The following is a 15,276-nucleotide window of genomic DNA, read 5'->3' on the forward strand; positions in this document are numbered from 1 at the left end:
CAGGCGGCCCCAGCCTTCCGAGCCACGTTCACGGGATGAGCAGAGTGATGGGGGGCACGGCAGGCTGAGATCCTGGACAAGGCTGGGGGTGAGCCTCGTTAAGACGGTGTCAGAAAGCACATAACCCATCGTGGTCTGCTCTGCCACCCGCCGCAAAAGTCTTGCCAATGGGACGGGCCGTCCCGATGGGCACTGGGCACAAGTAAAGTGCTTAGAGGTGACAGAGAGGTGCAAAGTGAGTGCAAAAGCTCAGGGTTTGAGAAGAAGCCAGAACCCTGATCTTAGCAGCTGCCCCAGCTCCCAGACCGGAGGGCGTTGCTCGGAGCGCCTGGCCCCGGCACAAAGGCACAGGATCGGGTTCCCTGCCTGGGAACCCAGACATGGGCGGGGGGTTTGGGGGAGGTGGGGCAGGAGGGACCACAGCTTCCTGATCCGCGTCCCGGGGCCTCCTCATCCTCCTCCCCGGAGCAGGGGCCTCCTCCCCAGGGCCGCCCTGGCTTCCCGAGACGCAGCCAGGCCCCCTCACCCTCTGCGGGTGTTCGGGCCACCGGAGAAGGCGCCTCCCACTGGGTGCTGGTCAGGATGGTTCCAGGGCCCCTCGACTGCTGGCCTAGAGGCGGCCGGGGCAAAAGAAACAGCGGCAGCTTGCCTTGCCCAGGGTTTTGTCTCCGCCGTGAAGGTCGCCTCCAGCAGCGCAGTCCCAGGGGCACCGAGAACGCAGCATTGAATGAGTCCCTTGGAGCCAAGGAACATGACGGCCCCCAGAGCCGGTCACAGTTGCAGTGGGGGTTGGCGTCAGGTCCCTGCCCCCACCCAGACTGACCAGTGCTCTCAGCTCCTAACCCTTCTCTGAGCTTCACCCGTAAGGCTCACCCTACCTTGTAACATCTTTGACTTCCAGACCAGGTCCTGCGAAGGCCTGGCCCCCAGCTCCCACAGGAGGAGCCATCACATTATTTCCGTTGGAGAAAGGGGAGCAGGGAAAGGGGGGTGAACTTTTGCCATTTGAAGCACCAATAAGTTAATATAAATAGGGCATCAAAATAAATAGACAATCATGCTGAGTCAGGCACACAGCACTCTTGGCTCTCAGGCTTCTGAGACCCTGACCTCAACTCCCACCGTCCCCCTGCTCCAGGAACCAGCGACAGATGGCCTCTGGTGCCCCCGGCGTACCTCTGTGTGACCTCACCGGGCCTCGGTGGGCCTCAGACGGGAGCTGCCACTCTGACCTACTCCATCCGCACACCCTCGCCCACAAGACTCTGGATCCCCTCAGAACCTCCTCACCTGACTTTGCAACCTGCCCGCCCCCACACACCCCGCCTCCAGGTCCAGTCCCTAGACCCCGCGGCCAGCAAGGATGGCAGGACAGACTTTGGGCTCAAGGAAGGGGAGCCCGTCAAGACTTTCAAGGGCCTCTCTTCCTTCCCCGGCCTACATGTGGCCTCTCTCTGCCTCCCCGAGAGCCTGGAGGGCCATGTGGCCTCCTTCTGGAACCTTCCACCTGAGAGCTATAGGCCTGAACTCCCCAGTCTTGCCCAAGCAAGGCAGCATCTCAAACCACAGCTCCCGTTCTAGACTTCCAACTCGCCATACCTGTAGGAGCCAAGGGTCCTTCCGGATCCCAGCCCCTCCAGGCTGCCTGAGCTCCAACCAGACCTTTCAAGGTCAGCCAAGGCACTGATGGTGGTCATTCTGCTGGGGGGTCGCGGGTTAGTGCCCCCGACCCCTGCTGTCTCACCCCGTGGTCAGGGTCGCCAGAGACAACTTTCAGGGTTTGCTCACAAAGACCCTGGCCGAGGGGATGAGTCAGGGGCCAAACTCCAGCCCGACACTGCGTGCCCGGCTGTAGTCTCCCAGAAGAAGGGGCGCCTTCCTTTCTAGTTGGCACCACGTATAGGTTCTGCCTCTGGGAGTTCTGGCTCTGCTCGGCTTCGTGGCGGCCCACCCTGGAGGGGAGTGGACCGGCCAGGAACCCCCTCAGGGGTCTGCCAGCGGCCCCTACTCGGGTCTGGCAGTGCTCTGGGCCACGGCTGCAGTTGGAGAGTCCCCTACTATCTAAGACCTCCCGTCTAGAAGGCCTGGGCCAGCACGGCGATGACCTGCTTGTACTTCCCCAGGAGCTGACAGCCCAGCTTCTTCTTCTGGAAGACGTCCTTGCCCGAGGTGTCGGGGCCGTAGGTCACGTCCACGTGGCTCACGTGGTACTTGCTGCACAAGCGGCAGAGCACGTTGCTGAGCAGACCCCGCAGGACGTCGGCCGTGGTGCTCAGCTTGCTGTGCAGGCCGTGGGCGTAGGGGTTGAGGACCTTCTGGTCTCTCGTGATGTTGCCCAGGGAGGCGCCCAGGTACGCGATGATGCGGTACAGCTCCACCAGCCGGGCCTTCTCTGTGCCGTTGGCGTGGAAGGGCGGGAAGTCAGTCACGTTGGGGCTGCACAGCTTGTCCAGGTTGTTGGGGAAGGGCTCCCCCTGGGCCGTGTACTGAGGAGCAGAGGGGCAGAGGGGTGGTGAAGTGGGAGGCAGGGACGGCTGCTCCAGCCCTGCTGCCCCGCCTGTGGTCAGCCCTTGGGCGTCAGTGCCGCCCCCCCACAATACACACACACACACACACACACACACACACACACACACACACACACACAGGGGCTTGAGAATCCAATCACTTGCCCTGCAGGCATCTCGGGACTGTCCCGAGAGCCAGAAGTAGCAGTGGGCGCGAATGCACTTGCTAAAGCATCCAGCCTCTATCCCACGCAAGGAGGTACCCTCCTCATCACCCGCATCAGGACCACAAGGGAGAGGGGGGGAAACACCCAGTCTCACCTCCAGCCTTGTACACCACACACACTTGCCCTTTCACCCACCGCATTCACCCTCTTCCTGGGCGGCTCCGCACCCCGTCACCCACAGCCCGCTGTCTCTTTCAACAGCACCTCCCCAGTCCCTTCCACCGCCTCCCTCTCTGTCATCTGCCTCCCTCCACCAGGTGGACAAATCCCAATGCTACAAGTGCCAGCCCTGCCTGCCACCTCTTCTCCAGGCGCCTCTGCCCGCCCCCCCCCCCCCGCCCCATCTACCTTGGCACCAAGGGAAAGAGGCCGGGCCTCGGCCGCGGGATGGGGAGGAAGCTGGGGGGATCTGGGTGCAGTGGGACAAAACCGCACACCATTCCCTCCTCTGACCAGCCGCACCAGCCCAGGTCCCTGCTTGCAGACCCCAGCCCTCCCTGCCTGTTCCTCGGCACCCTGAGGGGGAGGCTTACATAGAGGATAAAGAGGCTGTTGGCACTGCTGTTGAGTTGTCCCAGCTGGTTTCTGATCTGGTTCATGAGGTTGCTGGGACAGGGATGGCGGGTGGCACAGGTGGCGTTGACCGGGGTGATGGGAAGGGGGCTCCCGGCCCCGTGTTTCCAGTGGAGAACCAGCAGCAAGGGCACAACTCCTGCAGACAAGCGGTGGGGAGCCATGAGCAGGGGTGGCGGGGTGGGGGGCAGCGGGCAAGCAGCTTAGGGGAGAGGCTGCGACTCTGGTCCTGCAGGGACGTTCCCCTCTCAGGCTCCAGCTCTCTCTTCTCCAGACCTGGCGGTTTCTGATTTTCGCAATGTCCCTGCATCTACCTCCCCAGATGGCTAAATCTCCCTGTTTATCACTCCCTGCTGTCTCCTGGGGGGACCAAGGGGCACAGGACATGAGCTGTTCCTATCAGCTGAGAACCGGATTCAGAGTGATACCAACCCTCCAGGCCTCTGCCAGGAGGGGACGATGCCCCAGGTCTCAAGAAAAAGATCCTTAACTCCCCAGGAAGGTCCAGATTCCTAAGTGTTACTTCATGCTCCTGTCTCACAGAGCGGGCTCCCACCAGGCCCACGGGGAGCGGGGGTTTCTGCTGACCCTCATCTCCCAAACTTGTCTCGGTGATGTGGGCTCACTGGGCCTTTTTCCCCCTGATCCTGTCACCTTCCCCCAGCTTCTCTGTGCTCCTCCTCCTCCAGATGTGGCCAGTCCCCTATCTGGGACCCTGGACTCCACCCCAGGGCTGCAACTCTGCCCCCTTCTCCAGTGCCAGGGCATCCTTCAGAACCTCCCTTCCTGGCTCCTTGCTGCTCCTGGCCTCCGAGCTCCACCCCCCACCCCCCACACTCTTGTTCACTGGTCCTCGTCCCAGGTTGCGGGTTAGGACAAGGAGAATCCTGGGGTTCCACAGACGCCCTCAGAGCCTTCAAGAGGGAGAGGGAATGGTGCAACCAGGAAAGAAAAAAAGGGAAAAGGTTGCAGGCAGCCAGGTGGGCGGGGGAGGGAGGGAAGTGAAAGGTGAGAGGGAGAGGGGAGATCTGTCCAGGCCTGTCCAGGAGCGCCCCTCCCCGCAGGGAGGGCAGGGGGGCCCTGCTTGCCACCCACCCCTCTCTGTGTTCCAGATGACCCTGCAGCAAGGGCTGGGGTCGGGGGACCTGTGAGAGTTGGAGAAGCGAGGAGACTGGAGGAAGGGGAGGCGCTCTGGAGCCCGTTCCTCGGCTGGGACAGTGCAGCCTCGACTTCACTTCTGGGTCCCCTGTGCCTCCCAGCATCTCCAGGCAGGGCTCAGGCCCCAGGATGGCTGGCGGGGGGGCGGGGGGTGCCCCACACCCCGGGCTCACCTAGCACAGACCACAGCTTTCCGGGCTCTAGCAGATGGAGGCGGCACCTGCTCCCGTCCCGGGCCGGAGTTTGCGAGCTGCTCCGGCGGCCGGCGCCCCTCCCAGGGAGCAGCCGGGGACGCGGTTGGAAAAGAAAGCGGAAAGAAAGAAAAAGAAAGAAAAGAGGGAGGGTGAATCCCGGACAAAGCTGAGCGGGAAGAGCAGCGGCGAGAGTTCAGGAGCGAGGAGGAGGAGGAGGAAGGCAGCGGCGCCCCCTGCCTGGCCCGCCAACCTGCGGGGCCCCGGGCGGGCTGGGCGCGAGGTGCGGGGACCATGTGCCCGCGCTCGCCCCCGGCGGCGGCCGCCACCCGGCGCCTCCGGCGGCCCGGGCTCTCGGCTGCGCGGGCGCCCCAAGTGTCCGTGTGTCTGCGGCGGGTGGGTGTCCCGCTCGCGATCGCCAGGGGCCCCAAGTTTGCCGCGGCGCCCGCGGCCGGGGCTCCCGGCGGAAGCCAGCCCGGGGCAGGGGGCGGGTGGATTTACCTGCCGCCAAGACCTTCATTATGGGCTGCACTCCAGAGGGCCTTGAAGGAGACCTTAGATGCCGGCAGTTTTCAGAGGTTCATGCTCAAATGGGGAATTTGCCTGATTTATATACTGGAGCCTGTGTTGTAAGACAGAGAGAGAAACAGCTATATTTAGCAGGGATCCCCGGTCCAGGAAGTTGTTTGAGGTGCATCATAGGAAATTATGAATGGAAGAAAGTGAGAGTGGAGGGGGGGCAGTGAGGGGGGAGGGTGGGGAGAGCAGACTTTTTCCCTCTTCTAAGAATTTGATTGATAAAATTATAATGAACTCTTCAACAAAACACCCTGCGGTTTTCCTGAGCGGCTTGCCCTGGGAGTTGTTTGAAGATGGGGGGGAGGGAGGGTCCCCGAGTCATCAGGGTCCCCCCTCCCCCGGGGAAGTGGGCACCCCAGACAACCCTGACTCACCTGGGTTTGGGGAGGTGGCTTGAAACTAGGCAAGGAGATGGGAGCTGACACCTGCAGCCCCCTGGTCAAGGGGTTTGGAGGGGGGCAGTGGGGAGGAGGCAGGCTGGGGCTTGGCTGAGAAGGAGGTTCCAGGAAGAGGGGCTGGGGCCCTGGCGTGGACTTTAGACGGCAATAAAGCGAAACTGAACATGGGCCCTGGAAGCCACCACAGGGATGGCCTCCTCCATCCTGCCCGCTGCCACCGGGCAAAGCGGGGCTCCCAAGAGGACAGGTTGCCCAGGGTCCCACACGGTCAGGCCTCCTGAGCGCCATCAGCAAGCCGGCACTGCTGACCACCGGTGGGGCCCAGGAGGGGCTGGCAAGATGAAAGCTGAGGGGCTGCTGTGACTGCCTTCGCTGGGGAGGAGCTTCGGGGAAAGTGTGGTGCGTCTGGCGTTTGCCTGATCTCTCGGCTCCCTTCCAGGGAGGGTGGTCCTGCATTTCCATGTTGAAAGGACATTTGAAGCAGAGACTTAGCCAACTGAACCTGGGCTTGCTCCTTGGGATGCGGAGAGATGGTTGGGGAGAACAGAAGCGGCTTGGAGGGCCCTTGGGGCTCAGAGCAGGGTGATGGCCCCCTAAAGGCACTTCCGGAGCCTCTTAGGCAGAGTCACAGATTCTGGTGTCTTTGGCGGCAGGTAGGTTCAGAAATGAATGAGGGGCAGGAAGGAATGGTGAGGACTAGGGAGAATGAGCTTGGCATCCCCTCCCATTAAAAAGCATTCAAAAAAGAAAAAACAGAGGTGGGGGAGTGCCAGCCAGGCACATATCTGAGACCACACTGCCCCTAAAATTGCCAGGGGTACCCCCGTCCCAGGAGATTCTCCTGCCCCTGGGATCCACCACAGCCCTCCCACCTGACCCTGAGCAGCGAGCGAGCGGGGCAGGACAGTTGGTTCTCCAAGGCCGGGGAGCCCTGCAGCCTTTCCTTGGCTTCCAGTTCCCTCAGCCATCCCCCCCCAACCCCCGCCCGGTGCCCCCAGCTCCCGCCTCTTGCCACATCCCGGACCTGCCCAGCCACGCGTTCCTTCCTCCCGCTTCGTGCCAGGACGAGCCCTCCTGCGGCTGCCGTGCCCCCTCCCCTCACACACGCCCTGCCCTCTCCAGGCTGCTTCCTCCCTCTCCCTCTCCCTCTCCCAGCGCAGGGCCTGGATGTGGGGCTGATAAAACTGCCCATCCCAGCGGGCACTTCCCAGCGGGGGAGGAGCCGGCAGGGCCCACACTGGCCTTCCTCCCCTCCCTGTCCTCTCTGCACCTTGCGGCTTCCCTGGGGGCCGCGGGAGGCCCCACCTGGAATTCAACCCCCCTCCAACACCTGCTTTGGGGTGTGTGTACACCCCAGGACATCCCAGGTCACCTCCCTCTCATCAGCCCCCCACCCCAAGTCTCTCCTGCACAGGGGCCTGACCACTCAGGGTCACGTGCACCCCCTACATCTCCCAGACCCGTCGTATGACTCCGCCTGACTCTTTGGATGGGCACCCCCAAATGCATTTGAGGCCCCCATCTCTGGATCCTCTGGTTCCCCGAGTCTCTCACTAGGTGCCCTGAATCTCCCTCCCGCCCCGCTGCCTTCCGGGCCCAGTCCCTCCAATCTCCTTCCCAGCGGACTCTGGCTGCCCAGACCACCCCCCCTCAGCCCTATAAAACACCCCCCCCGAGCGCCATGTCATCTCAGCCCCACCCCGCAGGAAACAGGAAGTGGGGCCGAGTCTGCAAGACACTTCACCACCACCCCCTGCGCCCTGACGGGCCCCCTCCCCTGCCTCAGTTTCCCCTCACACGGTACCTGACTTGGTCCGTGCTCCCCAAGTGTTCCGGGCCCCTCGGCACCCCAGGCCCAGCCTCCCTCTCCTGTCCATGTCCGGCCACCACCTGCACCGGGCCTCTCGGAGACAAAGGCCGAGCGGGGTCTCAGAGCCGCCTGCAACGTGGCCGTGGTCCCTGGGAATCGGCAGCCCAGGCCGCGCTCCAGGCCGGCTTCGGTCTCCTGGAGTTTGTTTTCTTCCCTCCCTCTCCACGCTGCTGTGTGTGTGTGTGCTTCCCCCCCACCCCAACTTCCTCACGGAAGGCAGCCTCCCTTCTTGGCCGCCTGCTCCCAGGGTCGTGACCCCAGGCCCCACCCTGGAGTGGCAGCCCCAGCCAGGCCCCTTCCAGCTGTGACTTCATCCCCAGCCAGTCCTGCTCCTGCACCACTGGGCCTGCTGGGGATCTGACCGGCCTCGGGTGAGGGGGACACTCGGGCCCACGCGGCCGGGGCCAGGGGGTGCTCCTCTGGGCAGCTGTGCCATCCACCTGCTCATCTCCTTTCTCCAGGAACCAAGTCCAGGGCTGGCCTGGGGCCTCCCCGGGCCCCTCAGAGCGATTTCTCTCCCACTTGCTTTAGCCACCAGCCCCTCCTTTTCTGTTGATTCTCACTCACCAGCCACAAGCCTTAGAATGTCACATGTCTTATTTTTCCGACGGGGAAACTGAGGCTCAGAGAGGTGAAGGCACTTGCCCGGAGCAGCACAGAGAGTTAACAATAGAACCGGGCCTGGGCCCCCAGCCTCTGGCCTGAAAGAGGGCCACATGGATGCCGGCAGCCCCTCACATTGAGAGGGGAATGACGAGTGGTGGGCTGCACTCGGGCCACTTCTTCCAGGAAGCCTCCCCTGGCCTCTCACAGCCCAGACCGGCTGAATCTGCTTCATCCTGCCCATTCTCCTTTCAAGTGGGAACAAGACTCATTCCTTGCTGTTTGAGTGCTTGGATAGGGTCTGATCCTCCATGTGGACTCTCGAAGGCACCTGGCTCGGGGTTACATCAGAGTAGATGCTAAGTATTTTTAAAAGCATTTTAGTTTCCAAAAGCTGTCTGTGCCAAGTCTCTTGTGCTGAAAAGAAACGTGAAGTCTGTGGGTTGGAAGCATGGACTTCAGCCTCAGTCACACTCGGGTTAGAGGTTTGGCTCTGCCAGTGTTGAGTTTAGAGACCTTGAGGAAGTGACCACCTCCTGGCCTCAGTTGATTCATCTGTAAAATGGGTACAATGGCATCTATGCTGTGGGTTTGCTCTGTAGGCTCAGGCTGTTCGCAGGTCTGGCCACCCAGCAAGCCCCTTTACCTGTCAGCATCATTCCTCCTTATTGCCTCCCTGTTCTTGTCCCCATTTTACAGATGAGGAAACTCAGGCTTGCTCCAGGGCTAAAGGGGGAATGGGGGACAGGAGAGGAGTCTGTTCATTCTCTCCTGATGGATAACAGAAGCAAAACAACCTTGAGCCTCCAACTTCCGGGATGCCCCAAGAAGATCAGATGGGTTGTTGGGCAAGGGATGGCATGGCGGTGGGCTCTCTCTCCCTATAGCCCATCCTGGCCCCTGACCACCCCCTTCCCAGGCCTGAGCTGAAGAAACAGCAGCTGACCCAGCCTCACCGCCCCCAGGAGCTGATTCACCCCCCGGCCCCATCCGAGAAGGAAGGAGACATAGCTCAGCTCAGAGGGGCTTGAATCACCAGCCGCCCCCTGCAGAGCCCTGCGGGGGGGGGGGGGGGGGCAGAGTTGCGGGGGTGGGGGACAGCACCCTGCCTGTCTGTCTCTTTCCTGGGCCCCGGGGCATTCAGGGGAGAGGGCAACGTGGCAGTGGCCATTGGCAGGGGGTGGTAGGGAGGTACCCTTGCAGCCGGGCATCCTGTGTGGGCAGCCAGCAGCAGTTACTCACCAGGTAAGCAGCTCGCTGGGCATCGGGGAATTCCCCAAGACTAGTGACCCAGAAACTGAGTCCTCCGGGCAACCCCCACTGCCCGGGCCAGCCCCCTCCTCCCTTCCCATATCTCTTCCCTGTCCCCAGCTCAGATCTCAGTTCTCTGAAACCCAGCAGCTGCTGTCACCATCAGCGCACGCCCCGCTCCTCGCCTTGACGCTCCCACCTGGGAAATGAGCACAGGGCAGTCAGATGGGCCCAGGGGAGGAAGTTGGGGGTCAGAGGGAGTGACCCGGGACCAGGGCTGGTGAGGGGCAGCCAAAGGAGACAGGAGAAGCCCAGGAATTCCTGGCACAGCCCTGGCAGTTGGGTTTCCTGTCCCCAAAGGCAAAAGTATCTCGTTATTTGGCACTTGAGAAAGGAGGACGTATTAGTAACTACACCTGCGGGGCCGCCCGCCTCCACCGTCCACAGGCTCTCGCATAAGCTCTCGTGTACTTTCCTGTGGCTTCTGGCTCAGTTTTGCAAGTCACCTTGGGCCCTCCGGGGCCCCGGGTGGTTCTGGTACCCATGGTAAGGGTGTGGCTTAGAGCCAGGCAAGCTTGTATTTGAACCCTGTCCATGCTGCAGGTCACTGTGTGACCTGAGGCGACTGCCTTTCTCTGAGTCTCCCTCCGTTCCCCCCTGGGAGTGGGAATGCTGTAATACCGGGCTCATGGGTCGGTCAGGGGGATGTTAAGTGGGAAACACACGGCGCCTGCCACGTGGCAGCTTTTCTCACCAGAGCTCCGCAGTGGACACAGGAGGGGCTCAAACCCCAGCCTGAGTCAGGGGCTTGGATTGTGCTTGGGTTCGGGGATCAGTGTACCACCTGCGGTCTGAGAGTTAAGCCAAGGAAGGCTCGTGGGACCTCTCAGTACACAGAGCGTGGCGTGGATGCTTGGGGGAACAGGCAACCTCCCAGAGCCTCCGCGGGGGGACAGGAATACTTCCCGCCTTGGGGATAAGCGGTACTTCCCTTCCAGCTGTCTTTGGGGCACTTGAGGTCCAGTGCCAGGGCCTCTAGTCTGCTCTTCTCACCCTCATCCCATCAAATCTCGGTCAGGGGCCAGCCACATACCCTCGGGAGCCGAGCAGGAGCTAGAAACCACCCTGGTCTCCTGCCAACTGCCCCTAGCATCACCCTGACATTTCCTGACTGGTTCTGCGTCAGGAATCACCCCCCTGGAGGTGAATCAGAGTGACTGCATTTTTTTTTTTTCCTTTAATTCTGATAGAAATTGCAAGGGAAGCAGCAGCCCACAGAGCTCTGATCATCAGTGGGGTCAGAGCCTTGCCTCCGGGGTCCATGCCAAGTTGCACGGGGCCTAACTGAACTTGGGGCCCTGTCCTCCTTGCCTCCATCTAGAGAATGGGTGTCTCTCCTCCCAGATTGTTCTTGCATCAGCCCTTCATGGACGTGGTATGCTAGCCTCTGCAAGCACTTTGGCCTCCCCCGGGTTCTCCCTGAGTTTCAAACTAGCTTGAGACCATCACAGGCAGAGAGAAAGAGCAGTATTTTCCCACTGTAGATCTCTGCCTCTTAGTAGATGACGGATTAAATCTACGGAGTTGGCGCCAGCACTTTCAAAAGAAAATGGAATAGCGAAATCACTGGGCATGCCCAGAGCAAGGGCAAGCACTGCTCTGTGAAACTTCTTTTTTCCGTTGCCTGTATGTGTCATCGTGTGCATCACCTCTGGCTGTAAGGTGCAATGTGTTTCTAACTGTGGGTCGCAGTCAAAAAACGTTTGCAAGCCGCTGGTATCGATGATGAAAGCCAGGCCCTGAGGGGCTGAGGAGAGACTTGCCCGTGGTCACTAGGCAGCTGGCAGCATGGGGCCCCGGACTTAGTCCTCCGCAGCAGTCCCTTGAGGACCAGGAGTGGCAGGAGGTGCCACAGGTAGGGTGGGGCTGGGCGGGTGTTCAAGGTGGGGTGGGGAGGTGCGGAGACAAAGGCCCTCTCCTCTCACCGTTCACTCCCTTCCGCAGCCTCAGACCCCCGGGCTCGCTGCCCCGCCCGGGTGGGGCCCCGGAACAGTCACAGGCCCCTCCTTGTCAGCCGCAGAGCCCTTCATCCTTTGCTGCGGGCAGCGGGAGGGGCACGCGGCCAGTCCGAATCCAGGGCAGCCCTCAGGGGCTACCGTCAGCCCTCAAACAGTAAAGAATCTGCCTGCCATGCAGGAGACCAGGGTTTGAACCCTGGGTTGGGAGGATCCCCTGGAGAAGGAAATGACGACCCGCTCCAGTACTCTTGCCTGGAGAATCCCATGGGCAGAGGAGCCTGGCGGGCTACGGTCGATGGGGTCATAAAGGGTCGGATAGGGTGGCCCCCAGCCCCAGAGGCCCAGCCTGTGTCTGGGAGCGCCCGCCGGGCTCCCCGTGGGCCTGTGTCTCCCGGCCTGGGTGGGCATTCGCAGGCACGTGTGTGTGTGTGTTTGGTGAGGCCCCTTGTGCGTCTGCACGTCTGCGACGGGCTGCGTCTGGCCCTGTGTGTGTGAGGGAGGCTGGGAGGGAGCCGGGGTGGACCCACCACCCACCCCTGGCTGAGCCCCTGTGTGATTCCGCTTGTGTGTGTGTCGCCGTGTGCCCGGAGCCTGTATGAGTCTGTGCGGGTCTGTGCGTGGCAGGGGTCTCTGGACACGAGTGGGGCGGCCTGACGCAGCGTGCGTGCGCGCGCCCCTGAGTGCGTCTCCAGCGCCCCGGCTCCGCACCCGCCAGCCCCCGCCCCTGGGAACCGTGCAGCGGCCTCGCGTCACGTCACGGGGCCACCGGCAGCTGTTTCCTCCCCACCCCGCCCCAGCACCGCCCCCCTGCCCTGGCCACCCTGACTCTTGGCTCAGGGACAAAGCTGAGGTCAGAGCTGAGCTGACAGCTTCCTTCTCCCACTGGATTTTCCAAAAGAGAGAGAGAGACCACAGCTCGGCTCCTATTAAATAATCGCGGGGCCGAGGTTAGGGGTTGGGGTGGGGTCGGGGGTGGGGGGTGAGGATGTTTCACTCAATGATTTCCTGAATTCGGAGGCCATAAACAGGACAGGAAGCAGTCCCGCAGACCCACTCGGCCTGAAACGGGCCGCCCTGAGGTGGAGCCCGGCCTCCCTCCCCCAGCCGAGCTCCAGCTCGCTGGGCCACCCTGACCCGACCCCAGAGATGATGTCAGGGAAGCGGCCGGGCCTTCTCCCCGAACCGTCCCTGGGCGCCTGTGGGGACTGAGGAAGTGTCCAGAGGATGGTGGGTGGGAGGTGATGTGAGACTCCGGCGGGTGATAAGATGGAAAGAGCAGAGAAGCCCAGTCCCAGCGGGCGGGGAGGACGGAGGGGACGAGGCCCAGCTGGGGCCGAACTGCTCTCCTGGAGAGAGAACAGGAGATGCGCTCCCTGAAGTCAGGGGAGGTGGGACGGGACCAGGTAGGGCAGGGCCAAGCCGCCTCCTGCATCCTCCGGGAACCGCCAGACAGCACCGTCCCCTACCCCAACCTGCGCCCTTGGGCTACTCTAGCTCTGCTTCCTGTGGCTGGCCCAGCGCAGACCCCATAGGCCTTCATGAGCATCCGTCCCACTGCCTCCCCCAAGCAAGCAAAGCACCCACAAGACTCTCCGGTTATCTGCAGCCCGGACCCCTATTCCCTCGGGAGACCTTTGAACCCTGGTTTTACATACATGGAAACTGAGGCTCAGAGAGGCGAACGATTTGCCTGAGGTCACCCAGGGTGTGATGGAGACAGCTCTCCACCCCAAGACCCCCACAACCTCCCTCCCATTGGAGCAGGAGGCCAGCTGTGGTCTAGGGCTCATGGGCAGCAAGGGGCCAGGGGGTCCCCAGGATGAGTCTCAGCCCCACCCCAACCCCAGGGAGCCCCTCCTTCTGTCTGAACCGGCCGCTCAGCTGCTTATCAGCTGCAGGACTCCATGACACAATCCTGCTCTGATCTCCTGCCCAACCGGGCCTCCTCCACCCCCGCCCCGCCCCAGACCCTGTTTCCGCTTCCTCCCTTTCTGGGTGGGACCAAGCCTGCCCCGGGATCACAGTGAACTGTCTACAGAGCCAGAATCCTACAAGCCCCTCCCTCGGTGGCTGTGGTCTCCCCAGAGTCCACTCTGGCCAGCAGGGTGACAGCAGGGGACCCTCAGAAGGAAGATGGTGGCCTGTAGATCCCCAGCCTTAGGGTCCCCTCCAAGAGCCCACCTGCCTCCTAAAGCGCCGTTAGCCTGGGGAGCTTAAAGACCGTCCTGGCTTCCTCTTCCTCTGCGCCCTGACTTGTAAAGGGAAAAGGTTGGAACGATGAGGCTGCAGGGGTGTGAGGTTGGTGGTCTCTGCGATCAGCCAGGCCAAAAGTGTAGTCCTAGCTCGGCCACTCACGACCTCAGACAGGTGACCTCATTGCTCAGACCCCAGTTCCAAGAGCAAACGGACAAAGTAGGACAAAGTGAAGTCGCTCAGTCGTGTCTGACTCTTTGCGACCCCATGGACTGTAGCCTACCAGGCTCCTCTGTCCACTGGATTTTCCAGGCATAAATCGGGACAATTGTCAACCTGTGAGGTTAGCATTTACCCTCTGGAAAACCCAGGCAGCACCGAGACAGGCCTGAGAGACTGACGTTATTATCTGAGCTGTTAAAGGTGCTTCCCAGGTGGCGCTAGTGGTAAAGAACCCACTGCCAATTCAGGAGACATAAGGGTTGCATCCCAGGATTGGGAAGATCCCCTGCAGGAGGGTCTGGCAACCCACTCCAGTATTCTTGCCTGGAGAATCCCATGGACAGAGGAGTCTGGCGGGCTACAGTCCAGGGGGTCAGGAAGAGCTGAACACAACTAAAACGACTTAGCATGCATGAGTTAAGACGTCACAGGTGGGACCCAGAGAGGGGAAGTGACTTTTTCAAGGCCACACAGCAAGTTAGTGACACATCCCCAACAGCCAGGTGAGCTGCTTGCTTCCCTCGGGTCCCAGACAAGGAGTCCAGAAGCCTGGCTTTTAGTCCTGATTAGCTGTGAGGGTTCCAGAAAGAAGGTTTTAGGAGTCTCAGTTTCCCCATATGTAAAACCAGCCTAAGAAGAAGGCCATCGGTCTCGAAGGAGCTGGAAAGGCTCTCTGAGGCGTGGACTACAAGGTGGGGTGGTGGAGGGTAGAGAAAGCCTCCCAGGAGTCCTGCAAAGCTGGGCCCAGCGCCGGTGAAGGCCAAGTCCCCAGCTCACCGCCCTGAGGTCTCCAGCACTCAGTCGCTGAGCTCAGCTCCAAGCCGCGGGCTGCAGCGCCCCCCACTGACCAGTGGGCAGCAGGCACCATGGCCGAGGCACCATCAGTCCCAGGTCCGCCTGATTGGGTCAGTACCTCCCCGAGGGCTGGGCAGGGCGGGATTTGGGGATTGAGGAAGTGGGCAGAGATGCGGGGGACTGGGAACGGAGGGTAGGCCGAAGAGGCCGTCAGCCCCGGCGCGGGAGGTGGCAGGTGGTGGGGGCGGGGGGCTCCTGGAGGGGCGTGCGCCCTGCTGAGCACCTGGGGTCGGGGCGCGGGCCACAAGGGGGCGCCAAAGACCACATGCAGCTTGGGGAGGAGGCTTGGGGAGGGGGCTTCTGTGCCTCCCTGCAGCTGGAGCTCTGGGGGTGAGGAGGGGAGGTGGCGGGGAGGGGAGGTGGGAGACTGCTGCCCCTTCCCACCCACCTCAGGCCCAGGACCATCTACCCGTACCCAGGACCGTCCGTACCCAGGACGGGCCCGGGGGACAGTGTCCCCAGCCCCCAGCCACCACCCCTGCAAGCCTCTTCCCAGTCCTGGGGAACCGCTGATGGCAAAATTGGGGTCCAGCCCCTTGTCCAATTATTTATGCCAAGGGGCCCTCCCCACATGGTGCCAAGCTCTGTGCAGACTACTTTTCTCCTTCCACCCCTACGTGGCCCCAGGATC

General features: G+C 62.0%; 1 protein-coding gene across 1 annotated transcript; it reads right to left on the reverse strand.

The window, feature by feature from the left end:
* Positions 1–253: 253 nt before the first annotated feature.
* On the reverse strand, positions 254–5,290 carry LIF (LIF interleukin 6 family cytokine). Its single transcript, XM_019978081.2, has 3 exons — positions 5,158–5,290; positions 3,268–3,446; positions 254–2,486 (listed from the first exon to the last, which is right to left on the reverse strand). The coding sequence occupies exons 1-3, from the start codon at positions 5,174–5,176 to the stop codon at positions 2,076–2,078; spliced, it is 609 nt and encodes a 202-aa protein (XP_019833640.1). The 5' UTR covers positions 5,177–5,290; the 3' UTR covers positions 254–2,075.
* Between the last annotated feature and the right edge of the window lie 9,986 nt (positions 5,291–15,276).

Source organism: Bos indicus, chromosome 17 (genome assembly GCF_029378745.1).
Source record: "Bos indicus isolate NIAB-ARS_2022 breed Sahiwal x Tharparkar chromosome 17, NIAB-ARS_B.indTharparkar_mat_pri_1.0, whole genome shotgun sequence".
Lineage (NCBI taxonomy): Eukaryota > Metazoa > Chordata > Mammalia > Artiodactyla > Bovidae > Bos > Bos indicus.

Bases quoted from the DNA above. Each gene is read 5' to 3' on its own strand.
- LIF (XM_019978081.2), bottom strand. The intron at 2,487-3,267 runs GTAAGCCTCCCC...TCTGCTCCTCAG, and splicing joins ACAGCCTCTTTATCCTCTAT to TACACGGCCCAGGGGGAGCC.